The following is a 22548-nucleotide window of genomic DNA, read 5'->3' as shown; positions in this document are numbered from 1 at the left end:
CAGCTTGGCTCTGGCCTCTGCATGTTGGTTCCAGGGTAGAGGGGATAAAGGCTTGTGCTCACCTCCAGGGTCCCCACCAAGCAGTCACTGGACTGGTGGTCACACTCCATGCACAGATCACCTAGGGTTTAGTTACTGTGCAGGCTTGGGTTCTGGAGGTCTGCAGCAGGACCTGAGATTCTGCCTGCCTGCCTGCCTGCCTGCCTGCCTGCCTGCCTTCTTTCGCATTTACTAGAGCTGGGAGACAGCTCAGCCAGAGCAATGCATATATTAGCATGCACAGGGACTCAATTTTGAGCCCCAGCTTCCACATGGCTGCACCATGCAAAGGGAGGCTTCCCGAGTGGCACAACATACTAACATTTATTTAACATCAGGGAGAAAGAGCCAGAGTAGCACTACTACTCTGGCAGAAACACATAAGCAATGCCAGGGATCAAACTCAAGACCTCATGCTTGCAAATCCAGCACTCTAGCCATTGTACCACCCCTAGGGCTGCATTGCTACCAAGCTCCCAAGTACTGGTAGTTTGATGGCTAGGTTTTGAGTCCTAACCAAGCCACCCATTTTTGTTTGTTTTGAGAGGAAAAGTCCAGAGCACGTGTCATCACATGCAATGTGTAAACCAGGGCCTCATGTATACAAACCATGCATCTGTCTTGGTCCTGAGTGAAAGAATGTGACAATGGCTGCAGAGAAGGGTTGTCACATTGTCCACATCACAAGGCCCTGGGCAGTGCATGCAGCTGTTTGCCTCCTGAACCCAGGAGAGTCCACCTCAGTTTTAACAAGAGGAGAAGGGGCCAGAGCCACACAAAGTTTTGATTATTTGACTCCATGGTGGTGGTGGGTACCAGGAAGGAGTAAGTAGGATATCAGGACCCCCTGCTTCTAGTGAGTCCTGCTCTTTCCTCCCTCCTTGCCTAGGCCAGAACCCCCCCCCCCCATTCCAGAGACCTTAAAATGTCTCCAAGTGCTTTTAATAACCACATCATCCCAGACCTATGTGGCAACAAGCATTTTCTTTATTTGAGGGATGGAGGAGGAAGACCCTGTTGACAAAGGGTCTTCCAGTTGTCTGCTGGTGGAAGTCAGCAGTGTCATGGGGTAGCTTGTGAGGGCAGGGGAGGGTTGGCTGCAGGAAGGGGCTGCAGGTTGGAAAAGGGGGCAGGGTGAGGAAATGCCCCAGGTGTAGTGAATGGTCAGTAATTTAGGACTGAAGTGGAGTAGATCTTGGTAGGGTGTTGGGAGGACTTGCTCAATGCCCAGATGAGGTGAAGACCTGGACTAGGAGTCCTGGGACCCTCTCTATCTGCCACAGCAGGGGGGTCTGAACATGAGACTTCAGGCTACAGAGATCATCCCTGTCCCTACTTGCACCCTTGACCTCTAAGGGCAGGACAAGGACAGTTGGCACCTCTGTTCCAGGGCCAGACAAGGGCATGGACTCTGCAGCGGCTGGGTGTGCTTTGGGGCCTGAGGCCAGAGCAGGGGCCGGGGCCAGCGAGCCCCCCTAGGTCTGCACGTGGGTCAGCTGCACATCACCCGCCACTTCCAGTTTGTTGACGGCGGACAGGTTCTTCAGACGGTGGTAATACTCCAACAGGTGCTGGCCATCTACCGCCACCTTGAGACAGTGACCTTCACAGAGGATCCACACCTGGGAAAGGGGCCAAGACATTCGCTGGACACTGAGAAAGTCCTCAGATCTACATGCAAACCCAGCCCCGCTCCGTCCTTCCCCTGCATTGTCATAGTCTGTCCCTTCCCTCCTGCACGTCCTGCCTTCAGGGCTACTGCTCACCCCTCCTTCCTCACCGCCTAACCCCTCCTGGTGCAGTCTTGCACTCCCACCCCTGTTAATCTCCCCACCCCCACTGCCATCCGCATCCACCTACTGACCTTGAGTCACAGAGGTGGTGCTTCCTGTGTCCCTAGTGGTCAGTACACAGGAGTACTCTGCACAGCACTCCTGCCCAGCAGCCTCCTAACCTGCCTTTTCTTCCCCCCAAATACTCCCCCCAAGCCCCAAGAACTGTCCTAAGCATATCATAAGCACCTTTTTTTTCAAAAAAGATATTTTTCACAAACATCTCATTTCATCCGTACAACTCTGAAATCAATGTCATTCGTTTCCTCATCCTCACAGTCAAGCCTCAAGCTTTACCAGCTAAGCTATCTCCCCAGCCAGTAGCCCCATTCTGTAGGGGAGGAAACTGAGGCACAGAACAGTTAAGTCACTGGCTCAGAAGTCACACAGCTATCTATACATCAAAGTGTGCTGCTCTCTGGCTCTGGTCCTGGCCACATTATCTGCTCTGCAGGCAGCCTGAGTGAGTGTAGCCGGAACACCTGCCAGAGCAACCACCTACAGCCCTGGTCCTCAGAGCCCTGCCTCCCTGGTCCTGGGCCTGCACATCTACACAGCTGCTCCCTGTGGCTGGAAAGGGACCCAGAATGTGGAACCTCAGACTGCAAGCTGCTCTCGGCTCTTTCCATCACGTGGGGCTCCATGGAGGGAGCAGCTCTGCCCCCAGACTCACCAGCCTCCTTACTGTTTTGCTTTCTGTAGTGACTGCAGTGATTTGTCCCTGCCTTTGTTTCCTTGTGTCTCTTTCACCTCAGTTATAATCTCCAGAGGAACAGAACCTCCTATCCCTCCTGAATATACCCCAGCCCCTGGGATATTTCGTGCTTACATTGACTTGGTAAAAGAGCTGAGGAATGATTGGTGGGTGAGTGAGTGGGGGGGTGAGTGAGTGAGTGAACACTTGAGTGACACCTCATTCTAGGGCTGGATTTGGCTGTGTGGTCACACACAAGTAACCTGCCCTTGTGAGTTTCTTCCTCTGTCAAAAATCAGGTAGTACCACCTACCTTAGGAGGAACAGTAATATAATTATAAAGACAGTGTGTGTGTGTGGGGGGGGTGTTGTGGTACACCTGGTAGAGTAACACATGTTACAGTGAGCAAGGACCCAGGTTCAAGCCCCTGGTCCCCACCTGCAGGGGGAAGCTTTATGAGCAGTGAATCAGTGCTTTGTCAAGACTGACTCTCTCTCTCATTGTCACTCTCCCTCTCTATCTCCCCTCCCCTCTCAATTTTTCTCCATCTCTGTCAAAATCAAATAATAACAAGTAAGTAAAATACTTAAAATAAAGACAGTGTTGAACGCTTGCTCTTCTTCTAGACCCAGTCCTGCTTCAGAGCACCAGCACCATCCCAGGTACCCTCTACCCCCTCCCTCAATCTGTTTGCCCCACCACAGTCCCTCTGTGCTCCTGGCTTTGGGACCTCACCGTGAAGCTGCAGCCTCGGGCAAAGGGCATCTTCCTAGAGAGACTTCGCTCCTCGGCTCCCCAAGAGTTGTTGATCATGGTATTTCGGACCAAGGCATGCTCATTGAAGCGGGGGTTCAAGTGGAAGGCGATGTCATTCCCAGAACACAAGTTGATGTGGAACCTGGGGGTGGCAGTTCAGAGATTTTCTCTGTCCCCGTGTGCTGGGACCCTGTGTTCCCAGCTCTCCCAGAGCCTGGGGGAGAACCAGGATGACCTTGGGAGTCTCTCATCTCCAGGGTGGGGGGCGGCTTACCTCTGAGCACCAGGCGGGATGGACCCTGACACGATGATGCTCTTGGATGGGTACAGCCCCCCGGGGATGGTGGTGAAGTAAGGAATCGGCTGGGGCGGGGGAAGCGGGGAGAGGCAGGTCAGACAAAGGCAGTGGCAGCCAGAGGGAAACTGTACCAAGCTTCATACATTCACGCTTTCTTGTATCATGGGGCCTCCGCATGCACGCGCAATCTCACTTTTCACAGAGAGACAAAGAGACGAGAGACATCACACCACGTGAGCTTCTTCTGGTGCTGTAGGAATTCTTTGTGGTGTTATCAGGGGCTCAAACCTGAGTCACAGACATGGCAGGGCAGGAGCCCCAGGTGAGCTATCTCTCTGGCCCTGGCTGAGCTTATTTTTCAAGAAAGAGTTCCATGATAGCTCTTCTTGCTCCAGTAAAATGCAAAAGGAAAAAAATTTCCAGTCATTCTCAATCTAATGACCTGGCCCAAAAGGAACCTGGCTTCTTCACAGGGCCTCCTGGATAATATACTCATGTTGAAGAGGCAGGTTGAAAGTGGAAAGTAGGGGGGCACCGGGCGGTGACGCAGTGGGTTAGCGCACATGATGTGGAGCGCAAGGACAGGCTGAAGGATCCTGGTTCGAGCCCCCAGCTCCCCACTTGCAGGGGAGTCGCTTCACAAGCAGTGAAGCAGGTCTGCAGGTGTCTATCTTTCTCTCCCCCTCTCTGTCTTCTCGCCCTCTCTCCATTTATCTCTGTCCTATCCAACAACAACAACAACAATAATGATAACAGCAACAATAAATAACAAGGGCAACAAAAAGGGGGGAAAATAGCAAAAAAAAAAAAAAGAAAGAAAGAAAGAAAAAGAAAAAAGAAAAGAAAGCAGAAAGCACTTCAACAATTGTCTAATTTATCTGGATTTTTTTTTAAAGAGCTTCAGCTGACAAAAGGATTGTTTTTAATTTTGTAAGCTGCTCTTCCCTCCCCCACCCCCCCCAACACCAACAGGTCCCCCATGCCCGCCTGAGAACTGACTTACATAGACTGAGCTGGGATACATAGGTGGCACTGCAGGATTCTGTTAGAGAGAGAACAGAACAGTCAGTGTGGAGGTGCGTGTACACCGGCCCCCACATTCTAGGGGGCTACTCCTGGGAGACTTAGGGCCTTGGGTTCTTCCATTCACCTTCCTTCTCATGTCAACCTTGGTGGACCTTCCTGCCATGTGCCCAAACCCCATCACAAGCCCCTGCCCCCACACTTTCCACAGATAGCCCCAATAACTCCCAGCCTCCCATCTTGCTTGTTCAGGCAGGAGTAAGATGGGAGGCAGCCTAACTCTGTAACTAGCAGTGGTATCCTGGGGACTTGACAGGAGTTTCACTGTACGTCTTTCTCAGTGAAAGAAGGGTCAGTTTTCCTGCTGGGACCTAGGGCTCCTGCCTCTCAGGTGACTGGATAGATTGTGCCTATCCAGAATATCATTGCTGCCCCAAGGAAACTGTCCTCTCTGCGCAGAGGTTCCCAACCCAAACAAACCCGCACTTGCTTCCCTGCTTTCTTCCCAACTGTGGGACTAGAGATTTCAGCCCTAACTTAAGAGGGATGTGGTGGGGCTGTGAGTTCACCAGAGCTTTCAGACGTACAGGGAACACCTGTCCAGGGGTGCCGTGCACCATGCGGATGATGGTTTGAGTCTGGAAGAAAGAAATGTTTAAGCCAGCTCTCATCGGAATGAATACTGACAGCCACCAGAGGGCACCACTTAACACACATAGTCTGAGATGAATTTATCAGTCCAAAGACCAGAACCCAAACCAAAGAGAGATGGGCAGGGGCTTTTTTCCCCTTCCTTCTTTCTCTTTCTCTCTTTCTTTCCTTCTTTCTTTCTTTCCTTCTTTCCTTCTTTCTTTCCTTCTTTCCTTCTTTCTTTCTTTCTTTCTTCCTTTCTTTCTTTCTTCCTTTCTTTCTTCCTTCCTTTCTTTCTTTCTCTCTTCTTTTCTTTCTTTATTTCTTTCAAGAGGCTGAGATGGGGGAAAGATTTCTTCTGGAGAAGAAATACAACTATACATGTAGCCTCTGGCCCATCTTTCTTCTCTGGAGAATTGCTACAGCATGCTCTCTCTTTGCAGGAAGAAGTGAATGTGGAACCTTATGACTGCCCACAGAATGGTAGGGGGCGTGAGTAAATGGGGGGGGGAGGGGTGGTTCAGGATGTTTCCCAGTGCATTGGGTTTGGCCAACCACACCATCTCTGTCCCCAACTCCCACCCACCCCCATCTTAGTGGAGATTGTCAAGGGATCTAGCCTCCATAGTTCATTCTCCCAGTGGTAGGGCCCAATGCCTGGCCCTGCTCCCTCATTTTCACCCCATATCTACCTTTAAAAATTTAGAAGCTCTAAAAAGAGAGCAAGAGACTCACCACAGGAGCTGGATTGACTGCCCAACCACCTGGAGACTGAAGGGAATGAGAAAATCAAAATGGCAGTTAACATTGCTATCATGGTGGTGAACTGACAAGGGAATTGTAGGAATAAATGCCTCCCCAGACTCCAGCTCACCCACTTCCTTCTCCCAAGCAAAGTGTCCTGAGCCTATGGTGCCCAGAGTCTCACCTACCACCCAGTACACTATGGTTCTGAACCAGAGGGGGAGTCATAGGGTGTAGAAGGGAGAACATCCCCACTGGCTCCTTGAGAAATACATGGGGAGAGTCTGAAATACTGCTTGCTTACCTCCCAGAGGCAAAACCATCACTTTCAGTGACATTTTCAGTGCCACTTTTTCCTCAAACAGAGTGAAGGCTAGCAATTACTCAAGGTCTAGCTGGTGTGCACTACCAGGCTGTTTTTCTGTCTTCAGTGCTTTATAGGGGAACTCTCTTGGCTCCAGTTTGCTGGTGAATCACCAGAAAGCAGGGTGCCCAAGCTCATCCCAGCTAGCAAGAAATGAAATCCAACATGGTACCCAGTTCTGTCTGTCCTCATCATACCCTATCTTCCCCAGACCAGGGTCAAAGTCTGGCTATCTGAGGGCCACAGGAAGGCTAGGTAGAGAGATACCCCTACCCCCTACCCCAGCCCCCACTGCTCAAGTGCTCAACAGAAAGTCCATTCCTGGTTCTTTTCCTGTCCCCACCCAGCAGACTGATCTTGCCCTGCTGATATCTCTCCCACTAGTGGTACAAACCTCAGTCCACATCCACCCCCTGGTGAACAAATGACAGGCTACAAACCATGCCACCAGGTGTCAAGAGGAGGTGGCTTGATGAGACAGACACATAAGTATGGTTACAACAGGACACAAGACATGGTGGTGGGTACAACACAGAGAAGCACAAAGTCCACAGGGACACTGGGGGGTGGGGGAGCACCCAGCCATCTTCCAGGCGGGGAAGACATTCCTCAAGAGTGACATTTCAACAGGACACAGGAGAACCATTATGGGGTGCTGATGTTGAGGCAGGCGAAGGGGACTTTCAGCATTACTGTGAAAGCTTGGTGGCCCAAGAGCCTCAAATGAGTGGGGCAGACTGTGTGGGTTTCCTGTGGGAGGAGTGAGGTGGGAAGGCAGATGGGGAAAATGCTGTAGTTCATACTGGGAAATTGGACAATATTTACAAATAAGTGGGGCCTTCAGGACATTTAAACAGGGAGTGGACATGATCAGATGTGCTCATGGGGGGTAGGAGTAAGGTGTGAGGGAGGGAGAGGTGTTAGGGAGGGGAGAATCCAGGGCAACTCCTGGATGCCAATCTCTGGCCTGGGCAGTAGAGATGGGGAGCCCTTGGGAGGGAAGGGGACCTGTGGGGCCCTGGGTCCTCCCTTGTGACTATTCAGCCTCACCAGCCTCAGGGTGAACTCACTCGCAGTTTGTGCCCCTTGGACTTGGGTGGGAGATGGGCAGGCTGCATGAACTGCACCGTGGAGAAGGCAGCCTGGACAGGGGCTGCATGGATGTTCTGTTAAAAACAAAAGGCATCACGAGTAAAGAGAAGACTCATCAACAGATAACCAATGTGAAGCATAGCAACAAACAGAGACAAGGAAAAATGAGAAGGCAGGAGGGAGAGAGACGGAGAGGCAGTGGATGTGGTCAGGGGGCAGGCAGATAGGAGGAAGAAGGAATGACTGCAAAGGACTGTCCTTGTCTCTGTCTCTGGTTCTGTCTGTCCTCTCTTCCCACACTGTACAGGTGAGACAGCTAGATAGAGAGAGAATGTGAGAGGGAAGGGTCAGAGCAGAAAAAGTGCTATTTGTTGAGGGCCTCCTATGTGTCTTCTTATCTCAGGAAATAACTTTTCTAAGCTGAAAGTGTTTAACAATTGTTGGGGCCTGGCAGTGGCGCACCTGGTTAAGCGCACATATTACCAAGTGCAAGGACCAGGGTTTGAGCCCCTGCTCCCCACCTACAGGGGGTCCACTTCACTAGCAGTGAAGCAGGTTGCAGGTCTTTCCCTCTTGCTGTCCCCCATCCTCTCTCAATCTCTTTCTGTCCTATCTAATAAAAATGAGGGGGTTGGGAATGGCCACCAGAAGTAGTGGATTCACAACGCCAGCATGAGCCCCAGCTATATCTCTGGTGGAAATTTAAAAAAACTGTTCACTGCAGTTAAGTGGGTTTGGTACAACCCAATCTGTCCAGTTTTCATATAAAGCCAGAAATCCAGATTTCCATGTGAAAAAAAAAAAGAGAAAAAAATCCTTTTTCTCTAGTGTGGTATAAACACATATAATTTTAACCATAGTTACTTTAAAATGGTACTTGGAGACATTAAGTACTATCATATCACCACCAACCTGCTCCAGAGCTTTCTCAGCTCGTAAAACTTCTCCTGACCTTTTAGATGCTGGCAGCACATTTAAAAGTTCTGCACTGGGAAGCGGGTCTCGTAGAGTCTGTGCTGTGCATCCACGAGTCCCCAGGTTCCACCTCCAGTCCCACATGGAGCAGCAAAGACAAGATGAGTAGGACATGGATGGCAAAACAGTGCCTCATGCTCTCACTGTCCTTTTATGTTTTTTTTTAAAGACTTATGTATGCAGGGGCTAGGTGGTGACACACCTGGTTGAGTGTATACATTACAGTGTGCAGGGAACTAGGTTCAGGCCCCTAGTCCCTATCTGCAAAGGAAACACTGCTGCAGGTGTCTCCATCTCTCTCTCTCCCTCCACCTTCTCTCTTGATTTCTATTTCTATCCTAAACAAATAAATAAAACTGTAAAAGAACTTATTTAGAAAGATGTATGTATGTATGAACAAGACTGAACGAGAACCAGAGCATCACTCTGGCACACTCTATACCAGGGATTGACATCAGGATCTCATTCCTGAAAGCCCAATGCCCTGTCCACTGCACCACACTCTCCTATCTTTATCTAATTCTCATAAAAAATAAAAAATAAAAAATTTGGGGAGGTGGCTTAGTGGTAGAGTGCATATATGAGAGTCTGAGTTCAATCTCCAACAATGAATTTAAAAACAAAGCAAACAAACCAAACAGCTTTGCAACCCCAGCCCCAGAGATAGCATAGAGGTAGAGCTCTGGACTGCGAGCATAAAGTCATGAGTTTGATCCTCAGCACTGAATATGCCAGAGTGCTGTCCCAGTTCTCTATCTCATAAGATCTCTCTCTCTCTCTCTCTCTCAAGTTTTAAAACACAGAAAAGGTCAGATAATCATAAAAGCATGTGTCTAATAGCCCACAGTTGACAAGCATGGGGCTCTGAGATGGATTCAGTTTGATTCCCAACCTTAGGTGACTGTTGGAATTACATAGACTCCAGCTAACGTGGAAATACAGTGAGGGGGCATGTGGCAGCACACATAGTACGCAGTGCAAGGACTCAAGCAAGGATCCCAGTTCGAGCTCCTGGCTCCCCACCTGCAGGGGGGTTGCTTCAGAAATTTTGAAGCAGATCTGCAGATCTGCAGATTCTATCTTTCTCTCTCCCTCTCCCCTCTCAATTTCTTTCTGTCCTATCTAATAAAAAAACGGAAAAAATGGCCACCAGGAGTAGTGGATTCGTAGTGCTGGCACCGACCCCCAATGATAACTCCAGATAAATAAATAAATAATGATGATGATGGTGGTGAAGAAACACACAGTGATAGAAACATCTACAGCCCAGGTGCTCTGGTTAGAGAGAACACAAAGACAGGACAGGGAAGTCAGTGAATCCAGTGTGACTGGGGTGGAAGGAGACTGGCTGCCGCAGGTGCCAGGTGGGCGGCCATACCTGGAAGCTGATGTAGGACAGCTGCACACCACCAAGGACGGAGATGGTGTCCACACACTGGAAGGGCACACGGTGAGAGTACTGCACAAAGAAGCTCCCATTCACCATCACCTGTCGAGAAGGGCACACCTTCCAGGAAAGGGGTCCCAGTCCAGGGCGGGGAGCACATCTGAGTCCCCTGGACCTGTGCTTCTTGCAATTAAGACCAATGTTTGGTTTTCACACCCATCCCTGTGGCTTGTGGGCATCAGCCTGCAGAGCTCTGTCAGTTCCAGCGATCTGTATGTGATCCCAAGTGCCTCCCAGTCTCCACCAGGCCTAGCTGCTGGCTCTTTAGTTTTAACAGTTGTGTGTTGGAGCCATTTTGTCTCTCTAATCATTAGCCTGCCTAGAGCGTTACTTAAATGTGTATGCTGATGGGGCAGCAAAATAATTCACCTGCTAGTGTACCTGCATGAATGCAAACCCAATTCCACCAAATTAGAGGAAGCTTTTTGGTGTGTGGACTTTTTTTTTAATATTTATTTTATTTATTCCCTTTTGTTGCCCTTGTTTTATTGTTGTAGTTATTATTGTTGTTGTCGTTGTTGGATAGGACAGAGAGAAATGGAGAGAGGAGGGGAAGACAGAGAGGAGGAGAGAAAGATAGACACCTGCAAACCTGCTTCACCGCCTGTGAAGCGACTCCCCTGCAGGTGGGGAGCCGGGGTTCGAACCGGGATCCTTATGCTGGTCCTTGTGCTTTGCGCCACCTGCGCTTAACCCGCTGCGCTACAGCCCGACTCCCTGTGTGTGGACTTTTTATCTCTCTTTCTTTCAAAAATATTTTTATTTTATTGGATAGGACAGAGAGAAATTAAGACAGGAGAGAGGGAGAGAGTGAGAGACAGAGAGACACCTACAGCCCTGCTTTACCACTTCTGAAGCTTCCTCCCTGCAGATGGGAACCAGGAGCTTGAACTCAGGTATGTGCATGGCAGTGTGTGTACTCAACCAGGCACGCCACAGCCTGCCTCCACCCCTTTCTTTGTTTCTCGTTACCTGGAAAAGTAGTCCTAGAGCAGTGAACCCCTAGTGGTGTTTTAAAAAAAGAGGGGGGATCTGGGTGGGTGCACCCAGTTAAAAGCATATAGGAAGGGGGCAGGGCAGTGGTGCACCGGGTAAAGCACACATAGTACAAGGCACAAGGGCCCATGCAAGGATCCCAGTTCAAGCCCCTGGCTTCCCACCTACAGGGGGTTCCTTCACAAGCGGTGAAGCAGGTCTACAGGTGTCTATCATTCTCTCTCACTCTCTATGTCCCCCTCCCCTCTCAATTTCTCTCTGTCTTATTCAATTTTTTAAAAAAACGATAAAATGGCCTCCCAGATCAGTGGATTTGTAGTACTGGCATCGAGTTCCAGCGATAACTCTGGTGGCAATACAAATATAATAATTTGCAGCAGCTTGCAAATCTAAGCCACTCCTGGAACCTCGATATAAAATACAGTATTCTTGGAGAAAGGGAGATGTGTCTAGAGACCTGGAGTAGAAGTTTGACTAAAGTCAAGACGTGGAATTAGCCTGCATTTTATGGAGACATTCTAGTTTGTATTTTCTGAGTATAAGAAGCAACAGAACATCTATAGATACAGGTGACAGTATAAGGAGACTGTAGCCATCAGTCACATCCTTACAAAGAAAGGGTTTACTCCTCTATAAAAAAAACATTGCTCAGAAAGAAAGAAAAAAATCAGTCAGCCAGATCTCAGTCAATGCTATTTTGTAAAGGTATTCATCAAGGGCTGGATAGTGGTGCACTGAGTGGAGTACACATGTTACAATGTGCAAGGACCCAGGTTCGAGGCCCCAGACCCCACCTGCAGTAGGGAAAGCTTCATGCGTGGTGAAGCAGTGCTGCAGGTCAGTCTGTCTATCTATCTATCTCTCCCACTCCTCTCAATTTCTCTCTGCTCTATATAAAATAAAGGTACTTTATTTTATTTATGGGGATAGGGGAATGGCAGCCTGGAGTACACTGTCATTCAAGCACCGAGCCCCAGAGATAACCCGATTTGTCCATCCTGAAGGTTGACAGCTAGATTGAGGAGAAGGAGAGTTCCTGCTCACCTTAAAGTCCGAGCTGTGGACCTGGAGGCAGATTTCAAAGGGAGCCCCCTTCTTGAAGGGCATTTGCATCTTCCTCTCCTCGTGCCCCCAGCTGCCATGCTGCTTCGTGTTGCAGACCACATACCCACCACCTTCAAAGCGAGGGTTGAAGTGGAAGGCAATGTCATTGTCACTGCTGCCAGTATGGAGGTTCACAGAAAACCTAGGTGGAGGGGAGTCAGAGAGCCTTGTAGCCTGGCAGGTGACCAGTGGCAAGAGCAGACAAGCCTGTGCTCTGACGCCTGCCAGGGAATTCACATGCAGCCTGCCTGGGGAGACCAGTGTGTGGGCATCCCTTTTGTTCACTTAATTTGCAACTTAACCTAACTTGTGCACTTACTGCATCTTGCCCTTGAAGTGGTATCACCTAGAAATCCAAAGTGTCGACACCAGAAGCACCAATCATGGGTCTTAGGAACCCACTACAAATTTGTGTCAAAGATAAAATCTGAGAATTGTACACAGAAGTGAGAGCCTTTTTGCTCTAAGGGGACACTTTCAGGCCAACCCCTCTCAGCACAATTGGGAGAGAACACATTTTAAAAACCTGTAAAGTACAGGAGAAATCACCTACAAAGTGTGTAAATGGAAATGTAGCAAGGATAGACATGAGGCTCAGAGGACAGAGGGCAGAACTTGAATGCATGAGGACTTGGGTTTGATTCCTTGCATATACTGGAGTGCTAATCAGGTCTCTCTCTCTCTCTCTCTCTCTCTCTCTCTCTCACACACACACACACACACACACACACATACACACACATACACACATACACACACACACACATGCTCTCTGTGCATGAGCACCATTAGTCTACATGTGATCATCACATCAACCAGGTCTGAACACAGACTCAGATCTACACTTGTCCTTTATTTATTTATTTACTTACTTACTTTTTAAATAACTTATTGGAGGATTAATGGTTATAGTTAACAGTTAAATACAATAGTTTATACATGCATAACATTTCCACATAACACTACAACCTCCACTAGGTCCTCCTCTGCCATCATGATCCAGGACCTGAACCCTCCCCCCAACCCCAGAGACTTTTACTTTGGTGCAATATACCAACTCCAGTTCAAGTTCTGCTTAGAGTTTTCCTTCTTGATCTGGTTTTTCAACTTCTGCCTTTGAGTGAGATCATTCCATATTCATCCTTCTTTTCCTGACTTATCTCACTTAACATAATTCCTACAAGCTCCATCCAAGATGGGGTGAAGAGAGTGAAATCACCATTTTTCATAGCTGAGTGGTATTCCATCATGTATAACGACCACAACTTACTCAGCCACTCATCTTACACATGTCCTTTATGGTGATCCTGAGCCACACTCCCCTCAAGTCCCTTTACTGCCTGCCTGACTGTGGAGATAAACCAGGCAGGGGTTCCATACTGCCACAATACAAGTAATTACTGGTCACCATCTGTTCTTGGGAGAAGAGCCACAGCATCCATACTCTCTCTCAGGACACAGCTAGGGTTCCAAGGTGAGAAATGAAAACAAAAGAACCTTCCATGGAGTCTGGCTCACAAAAGGGGTGTGATGAACATTGTCTCTGCCTTTGCCCTGGACCTTTCTCTCTGGTCTGAAAACCAAGTTGCAGTCTGGGCTTCCTCCACTGAGGTGGTCAGTCTTCTCAGATCTCAAAATGAGTGAAGGTCTCAGCCTGCTTCTCGGGGTCACATTGTGCAAGGCATTTGGAGACAAGGGCACCTTGCTCTCATGCCTTGCATGTCTCCCACAGTGCCAGGCACTGCCCCTGACTTCAAGGCAGACCTTGAGGGTGTCCTGTTCAATCCTCAGGGAGACCATTTTCCTTTTTTATTGACACTAGGGTTGTTGCTGGGGTCCATGATGCCTGCATCATGAATCCACTACTCCGGTTGGCCATTTTTTCCATTATTTCTTCCTTCCTTCCTTTCCTTTTATTTAAATTTTTTCATTAGAGAGATATTGAGAAGAGAGAGGGAGATAGACAGGAAAAGAGAAATACAGACACCTACAGACCTTCTTCATCACTGGTGAAGCTTCCCTCCCGCAGGTGGGGAGCAGGAGCTCAAACCCAAGTTCCCTGTGCACCATAATGTGCACTCAACTGGATCCATCACCCCCAGCCCCATTTGCCTTCTTCATGGTGCAGGCAGTTCTGGATGCTGCCCTCCACTCCAGCAGCAGCCCTCCCTCTGGGAATAAGAAAAGGAGAAAAGAGGCTCCAGGCTTTATTTTCTGAGTGCTTTGGATATCCTGCCCCAGAGGAGGGTGACCGCAAAGTCCAGCAGGAAGGGACAGACCTGGGCTCTGGTAGGCAAGATGCATTGAAATTGCACTTGGAGCTGGCAGGCAGGTGTGCAGAAGGTAAGGCAAGGGGATGGAAGTTTGAGCAGTCTGGCAGTGGCCTGCTGGCAGGGTTTAGGGGGAATCTGGGTGACTTGTTTCCCTAGGTGTATGTGTTGGGGGGGGTCAGTGACGCTGAGGACTCACAGGGAAGTCCCTCAGTCAGCATGGCCACAGCCTTCTGGCAGGGACAGGAGTGGTGAAGGCTGCCATGGACATCTAGGAGCTGAGCTGAGGTGGGACTAAACAGTGTGTAGAGACTCAGACGTCCCAGCCCTGTGCCAGGTAAGAATAGCATCAATGGGGGTAGGAGATTGGGACAGAGAAGCATCCAGAAGGGGCCACACAGGGTCCATGGGTTCTGTGAGCTCCATCAGGCAGCCACTAAGCACACTCCACCCCAAGGGAGTGGGAGCCCCATAACTCCCTGTCCTCCACCAACACACACAGACCTCTCACCCCAGATCAGTCAGCAGGGAGCCTCAGTTTCCTCTGGTTCCTGAGTTGGGTAGACACTTCCATCCCGTATTGGAGAGGAAGAGAGCTTGGATAACAGCACTGAGATGTTTACACTGTTTTTGTTTTCCCCAAAACAGATGAAATTTGTTGATTTGAAAATAACTTGAGTCAGGAAGTTCTATTTTCAGTTTCCTTAGTATTTTCCAGAGAAGTACTTGAACCCCTAAGAGACCATATTGTACTTGATGATGAGCTCATTATTTCCACATCAGTTGACAAGAACAGTTATAAGAAACAAAGGGAACCAGACAGAGCAACTTCAGCCTTGGCACATAGCTGTCTGCTGCCAGTTGGCCTGCAGCCCTGCAGTGCTCTGTAGTGGGGGGGGGATGTCTGTGTCAACAGTACCCGTGCTGTGGGCAGGTGGCAGGGGTGCCAGGCATGGGAGACTCATACGGAACTGAGAGAACCAACTGGTGCCGAGAGACACTGGATTTTGGCTTTATTGCTTTGTTTGTTGGTTTGTTTGTTTTTTGACAGTAGGGTTACCACTGGGACTCAGTGCCTGTACAACAAATTCACCACTCCTGGTGGCCACTTTTTCTTTTAAAAAACCAAAATTTTATTTTATTTATTTATTGGATTGGATAGTGACAGAGAGAAATTGAGAGGGGAGAGGGAGAGAAACAGAGAGACATCTGCAGCACTACTTCACCACTCAGCAGGTGGGGACCAGGGACTTGAACCTGGACGCTGTGCACTGTAGTGTGTGAGCTTAGCCAGGTGCACCGCCACCTGGCCCTGCGGCCACGTTTTCCTTCTTTTCTTTCCTTTCTTCTTTTTTTAAATATTTATTTATTTATTCCCCTTTGTTGCCCTTGTTTTATTGTTGTAGTTATTGTTGTGTCTTTGTTGGATAGGACAGAGAGAAATGGAGAGAGGAGAGGCAGAAAGAGAGGGGGAGAGAAAGACAGACACCTGCAGACCTGCTTCACCGCCTGTAAATCAACTCCTCTGCAGGTGGGGAGCCAGGGGCTCGAACCAGGATCCTTATGCCGGTCCTTGTGCTTTGTGCCACATGCGCTTAACCCGCTGCTCTACCTCCCGGCTGCCCCTTTCTCTTTTCATATATGATAAGGCAGATAGAAACTGAGAGAGGATGGGGAAGATGGAAAGAGGGAGAGAAAGAGAGATACCTGAAAACCTGTTTCACCCCTTCTAAAGCATCCCCCTGCAGGTGGGGAGTGGGGGCTTGAACCTAGGTCCTTGCTTATGGTAATATATGGCCTCAGTCAGATGTTCCACTGCCTGGTCCATAAGACAATGGTTTCTAAGGAGCCAGGCTGGAGAGAAACAACAATTCTGGGTACCTGTTTTCTCCGGACAAAGGCACGTTCCCATTGACTGTGATTTTTAGTCCATCCTGGAGACCTCCTTGGATCAGCCCACGGAAGGGAACAACCTGCAGAGGGAAGGTATAACTGCTCACCAGATCAGCCGGTCAGTGAGCAGGTCCTAAACGCCCTTCAGCACTTGCTGGAGGGATGTCTTGGGTTGCTCATGAGGCTGTGAATAGGACTGAGAAAGTGAGACTCTCATTCCCACAGTCCTCTAGGTCTTTGAGGAAGTCGATGTGCTCACAGAGTCTGAGACGGCCTTGAGAGCTCTGAGAGGAGCAGGACAATGGGGACCATAACCTTGCCTTCCAGCCACCTGGGTAGGATCTTCTCCTGCAAGGTATCTACAGCCTCTTCTTCTCCTGCTCCTGGGATGCCCCACTCTCTTCCACTCTAGCCCTTGGCAACCTCTGAAGACCCAGTGTGGTGTGTGGTTGTCTCTACTCCTCCTCGACCTCACTGTCCACCATTTTTTCAAATTCTGTCTCCTGAGCCTCTTTAAAGGAACAATGTTGGTGCAGTGGATAAAGCCCTGGATTCTCAAATGAGGTCTCAAGTTCCATCGCTAGCACCGTGTGTGTGTGTGTGTGTGTGTGTGTGTGTGTGTGTGTGTGTGTGTGTGTGTGTGTGTGTGTGTGTGTGTTCTGGATAGAGACAAGGGACAGAAGCAGAAGAAAGTGAAAGAGACCACAGCAGCATCAAAACTTCCTTCAGTATGGTGGAGACTGGGCTCCAACCTGACTATTCACTAATTCTGATGCTCTAGTTCTTTCTCTCTCTCTCACAAATAAATAACCCTTAAAACAGAAAAGGGCCCATGGTGATGATGCATCATTTTGGAGTCAAGCATACACTGGATTTAAATGCAAATTTGGCTGCTCATTACCTGAGTAAGCTTGGGAAGTTTTTTTTAACCTCTCAGTTTCCCCACTTATAAAATGGATAAATTTTACCTTGTGCCTTAAGTTATTTGATGCTTTAGTAAAAAAAAAAAAAAAAAAAAAAAAAAAACTGTGGGGCAGGGGTAGATAGCATAATGGTTATGCAAAGAGACTCTCATGCCTGAGGCTCCAAAGTCCCAGATTCAGTCGCCTGCATCACCATAATCAGAGCTGAGTAGTGCTCTGACAGGGAAGGGGTGGGGGGATAAAGGAAAAAAAATCTGTGAAAGAGACTAGTGTCACTCTCTCCCTCACCTTCTTTCCACCAAGATCTGTGAGCAAGAAAATCTCAGGTATGTACTCTCTCCGGTGTGTCACCAACCCCGGAGTCACATAGTTGTACTGTCCCTCTGAACCCAGAGAGACCCTCCATAGCTCCCTGCACCCAACTGGCTGGGATCTCGTATACACAGGCTGCATTCTGGGAACAGGAAGAAGGTCTTGTTGCCCTTTGGGTCTTGTCTGAAGTGTGACTTTGGTGACTAAGCGATTCACGGCATCTCTGCATCTCCATTCTCACTGCTGTCTTAGCCACACCAGAGTTTTAGGAGAGGAGTCAGCCTGGCCAGCACAGCCTACCTACTGAAAAATGCTTCTCTTGTTTGTTTGTTGAAGCCTGGACATCTAAAAGCCTTTTATAGGGCCATTAGAGATAGTACTTAAGCTGCAGACACTCCTGGAAGTCTCGTGGCTTCCACCTAAGTATATTCACAGAACAGACAGCAGAGCATGGTGGGGTGGGGACAGGGGTCCCCAGGCACTGAAAGATATTGAGGATGGGGGGAGTATAGCTATGTGTGGGGGTAATAGAGTTTAATTTTAAGCAGCAGTCATTCCTCCCCCCCATTTTTTTTACTTTTTAAAAAATTTTCTTTATTGGGGAATTAATGTTTTATATTTGATAGTAAATAGAATAGTTTGTACATGCATAACATTTCTCAGTTTTCCATATAACAATACAACCCCCACTAGGTCCTCCGTCATCCTTCTTGGACCTGTATATCCCCTCCTACCGACCCCAGAGTCTTTTACTTTGGTGCAATATGCCAACTCCAGTTCAGGTTCTGAAGCAGTTTTGCTCCTGGCTCACCAAGAGCTTCCTAGAGCTGGTGAGTCCTGTCCCACTGATGGCCCCGGATGCCCTCTTGGTCCTGAGGCAGTCAGGCTGGTCTGAGGTATACAGCTCCCCAAGACCACATTTGGGCCTGCACTTTGGAGGAAATGAGTTCTGGCTATGGGGCATCAGTGCATCACCGAGAAGGTGCCCACATAGCATGGAAGAGTATCTGTGGGGACTGCCTCTACCCACATCCCTTACAAGTCTGTTGATTTCCCTTTGTGTTTATTCAGAAAGAGGGGGAGGAGATGGTGTCAGAGAAATGACAGAGAACCACTGTAGCCTATGTGGTATAGTGGACGCGACCTGTGGCCCCATTCTTACAAGTCCTACCCTCTAGCCACTGAGCCACCTCTTCTCTCTTTCTCTCTCTTTAATATTTATTTTCTTCTGGACTCCAGGGCCCTATGAGGCTTATTGTCCATAAAAGAGCTTTCCTTTAGATTTGAAAAGGGAGGAAGGCAGGGAGATAGCATAATGTTTATGTAAATAACTTTCATAGCTGAGACTCTGCCAGAACCACTACAAGCCAGAGCTGAGCTGTGCTCCAGTTAAGAAAGGAGAGCGGAGCAGCTTGGAATATTCCTACTCATGACCACAGAATGTGAGCTCAGATCTACAGGGATGCAGAGGTCACACAGGCTCCTAAGCTAATTATTGGCCCCAGATCACATCAAATCTATGGGGATCAAATACAGTCAACAATATTTATACCCCTTTCCCATATTTGGGAGCTACTCTCTTCCCTGATCCAGCCTTCTGGTCCTTTTTCCAGCCATGACATCATCTCCCCAGACAATAACTTGGATCCACTGGCATATCAGATTTCAGGCTCAGGGGCAAAAAACAAAAGGAAAAAAAAAACCCAAAAACTAGTATAGCCACAGGCCCTTTGGAATTTAACTAAAATATGCCTACTAGTTATCTACAAAATGGAGGACCTTCCCCCCAACTCTTCATTTGCACTATTCCAGCCCTTACTTAGGTCCATGATTGGTCAACAATTTTTTTGACTTTGTATGTTAACTCTCTTTTCAACCATCAGGTTCCAGATGCTAACATGATGCCGACCAGACTTCCCTGGATAGACAACCCCACCAATGTGTCCTGGAGCTCTGCTTCCCTGGAGCCCTTCCCCACTAGGGAAAGAGAGATACAGGCTGGGAGTATGGATCGACACATCAACACCCATGTTCAGTGGGGAAGCAATTACAGAAGCCAGACCTTCCACCTTCTGCATCCCACAGTGACTCTGGGTCCATATTCCTAGAGGGATAAAGAATGGGAAAGCTATCAGAGGAGGGGATGGGATATGGAGTTCTGGTGGTGGGAATTGTGTGGAGTTGTACCCCTCTTATCCTATGGTTTTGTCAGTGTTTCCTTTTTATAAATAAAACATGTTTTTAAAAGGAGGGGAAGGGGAGGAGAAAGGGAGGGAGTGAGGGCCCTCACCTGGTTGATTGCACATGTTACAATTTCAAGGACCCAGGCTCAAGCTCCGGTTACCACTTGATGAGTGGTAAAATAGTGCTACATATGTCTTTCTCATTCTACCTCCTTCCCTCTAGATTTATCTGTCTCTAGTCAACAATAAATGAGTAAATAATAAAAATATTGTTTAGACTCATTTTGGTCCTGTATTTAAAAAAACCTTTAGGGCAAGGGTAGATAGCATAACGGTTATTTGAAGAGACTCTCATTCCCAAAGTCCCAGATTCAATCCTCCACTGATCAGTGCTGTGGTTAAAAAAAAAAAAAAAAAAAAGAAATCTTTAAAGGGGGAACAGGCAGTGGTGCACTGACTGAGAACACATGTTACAATGCTTAAAGACCTGGGTTCAAGCCCCTGGTCCCCACCTGCAGGGGGAAACTTCATGAATGGTGAAGCAATGCTGCAGGTCTCTCTCTTTATTTCTCCCTTCCTTTTCGATATCTCTCTGCTTCTATCCAAAAAATAAGCAAATTAATTTTTTTTTTTAAGTTTGTGGGCTGGGAGATAGCTTGCACAGTAGAACACATGCTTTGCTATGCTTGAGGGCCTAGATTCCGGCCCAGGGAAAGCATGGGAGTTCCCTGGAGACCACTAGGGGGAGCTCCACAGATGGTGGCTGCCTCTTGTTCTCTCTCTCTCTCTCTCTCTCTCTCTCTCTATATATATATATATATATTTTTTTTTTTTTTTAAAAAAAGAACATCTGATACGAAAAGTCTGGCCTCTGAATCCAAGGATTTGGAAGAAAAAGAAGAGTCAGTAGAATAATGAAATGGCAGCACATAAGAGGAATACCGGGGCTGGGGAGACAGCATAATGGTTCTGCAAAAGCCTTTCAAGCCTGAGACTCTGAGGTCCTAGGTTCAATCCCCAGCACCACTATAAGCCAGAACTGAGCAGTGTTCTGGTCTCTTCCTGTCTCTCTGTATCTACTTTTTCTAATTAAAATACAATAAATAAAATATATTTTTTTTAAAAAAGAGGAATACCAAATTCCCTATAAGACAGAGAAAAGGTGAAACTTTCCACCCTAAGTGCTGCAGTAGGGGTGTAGCAGGCCAGCTCAACTTCCTCCAGTCCCATAGTCTGAGCCTGTGCGGTGAAGTCAGAAGAAACAGGTTCTTCAGTGACCCCCTAACAATGTAATGTGCAGCATAGCAGCGCCCTTCACTCAGCACCCTGCCCACCAAGCATCCCAGGAAACTCATTACCAAGGAGATTGGGATTGGGTCCCTCACAACAGGCCCAGAACACAGAGACCACAGAAGTCTTCTGGGCCTGGGCTGCCACTCTCCTGCCTCAGCCCATTATTGCTCTCTCTGAGGACACCCCCTCTCCTGGACACCCTTGACTCCTCACCACAGAATACGTTCTCATGGCTCCCACGCACGCAGGCACCTTTCAAGTTCTCCAGATATGTTACTGGGCTTACTTTTTACTCTAGCCTGCGAGACTCCAGGTCTCTCGTCTTTTTACAGGTATGGAAACTGAGGTTCAGAGAGGTAGAAGTCACTGGACCAAGTGGTAGCACACTCGGTTGAGCACATGTGCAAGGACCTGGATTCAAACCCCTGATCTCCACCTGCAGGGGGAGGTATTGTTGTAGATATCTCTGTCTCTCTCCCTCTCTGTCACCGCCTTTCTTCTCAATTTATAATGGTCTCTATCCAATAGATAAATAAAGATAATTTTAAAAATTAAAAAGATAGATGAAGAAGTCACTTGACTGAAGACCTTCAGCAAGTGGGTTGAACCCAGTGAGGTCATCGCCAAAGTGAGCTAACTGCCTCCTTAACTGGGCCATCCCCCATCCTCTTGTTCCCCTAAATCCATATTACTTCTCCTCGTATACACAAGCCTAAGAGCTTTTTCATTATAACCAACTCCTATCTCCCCACAAACCCCTCCTCCTGAGGCTCCCAGGCCCCCATCCCTGGGGCAGAACAGACACCCAGAGGAAGCTCAGTTTTGCAAAAGTGTGCAAATCCTGGGGCTCACTGCCCTTCCCACCCCATCCTGAGAGGCACAGGAGGGAGGCAGGTAGTAGGGTGGGGGGGTATGCAGAAGTAGAGTCAGGTTCATCCCCTCTGGCTTTTTCTGCCCTTCTGTGTTCTCTTATGGACTCAAACCGCACCCCACCCCCAGCCACCCAGCAGCTGCTTCCGCAGCCCTCAGCCCCATCACACTCACAGGGTTCAGATAGGGAGCCTGGAAAGCCATCTGTCCCCACTGTTGCACCCACGGCTACTTGCACCCAGCCAGCCAGTCCTCCGGAGGATGTAATGAAGAAACGGAAACCTAAGCAAACTGGCAATAATTCAACAGGGAGGAGCTGGGCTCAGGAGGAAGTAGGTCTGGAGGAAAAGCAAGGTGGTTTGCCTGTGGGGCTGAATGATAAGGTGGGGTGGGGCGGGCATAAGGGGAGGCAGACACCCACAAACCTCCTCCCCACCCTCACCCCATGACCTTTCGCTCCCTTTCCCTGTGCTCTATCTGAGCCTTAGTGTTTAGTTTATCTGTATTCAGAGAGCGTGCACTGCCCAGATACTGAGCTTCTAGATACCTCTGCCCCAGGGTTAGGAAAGTATGTCTGTCCCCTGAGTGGGGCTGATTGCAGGCCAGTACACAGCAGAGTGTCTGGAAGGGCCTTGCAGCAGGCATGTCTTGTGCATTTGTTGCTGGTGGTGAAGAACTGGTCAGACCCATGGTGCCTGCAGAGAAACCTAGGCTCAGAGAACCCGAGGCCAGGACCACACAGCTCTAGAAGGAAGCTTAGGTCTCACCAAACTATCTCTCTTCTGCAAATGGATATTCCTAGGGCTGGG

At 48.6% G+C, this 22548-nt stretch overlaps 1 protein-coding gene across 5 annotated transcripts; it reads right to left on the bottom strand.

Moving 5' to 3' along the window:
• Positions 1 to 1008: 1008 nt before the first annotated feature.
• On the bottom strand, positions 1009 to 22061 carry LGALS9 (galectin 9). Of its 5 annotated transcripts, XM_060204001.1 has the most exons (12): positions 21914 to 21928; positions 16147 to 16238; positions 13991 to 14166; positions 11936 to 12137; positions 9827 to 9937; positions 7452 to 7547; positions 6009 to 6044; positions 5231 to 5281; positions 4624 to 4662; positions 3597 to 3685; positions 3302 to 3464; positions 1009 to 1661 (listed from the first exon to the last, which is right to left on the bottom strand). In XM_060204001.1, the coding sequence occupies exons 4-12, from the start codon at positions 12002 to 12004 to the stop codon at positions 1515 to 1517; spliced, it is 801 nt and encodes a 266-aa protein (XP_060059984.1). In that variant the 5' UTR covers positions 12005 to 12137; positions 13991 to 14166; positions 16147 to 16238; positions 21914 to 21928; the 3' UTR covers positions 1009 to 1514. The 5 variants fall into 5 exon arrangements, with proteins under 5 accessions (XP_060059984.1, XP_007530787.1, XP_060059983.1 ...); XM_007530725.3 differs by lacking the exon at positions 13991 to 14166 and having other exon boundaries at positions 21914 to 22061; XM_060204000.1 differs by lacking the exon at positions 13991 to 14166 and having other exon boundaries at positions 11936 to 12066; positions 21914 to 22042.
• Between the last annotated feature and the right edge of the window lie 487 nt (positions 22062 to 22548).

The sequence above is a fragment of the Erinaceus europaeus genome, chromosome 12 (genome assembly GCF_950295315.1).
Source record: "Erinaceus europaeus chromosome 12, mEriEur2.1, whole genome shotgun sequence".
Classification (NCBI taxonomy): Eukaryota; Metazoa; Chordata; class Mammalia; order Eulipotyphla; family Erinaceidae; genus Erinaceus; species Erinaceus europaeus.
This window is presented reverse-complemented; position numbering and strand designations above follow the sequence as displayed.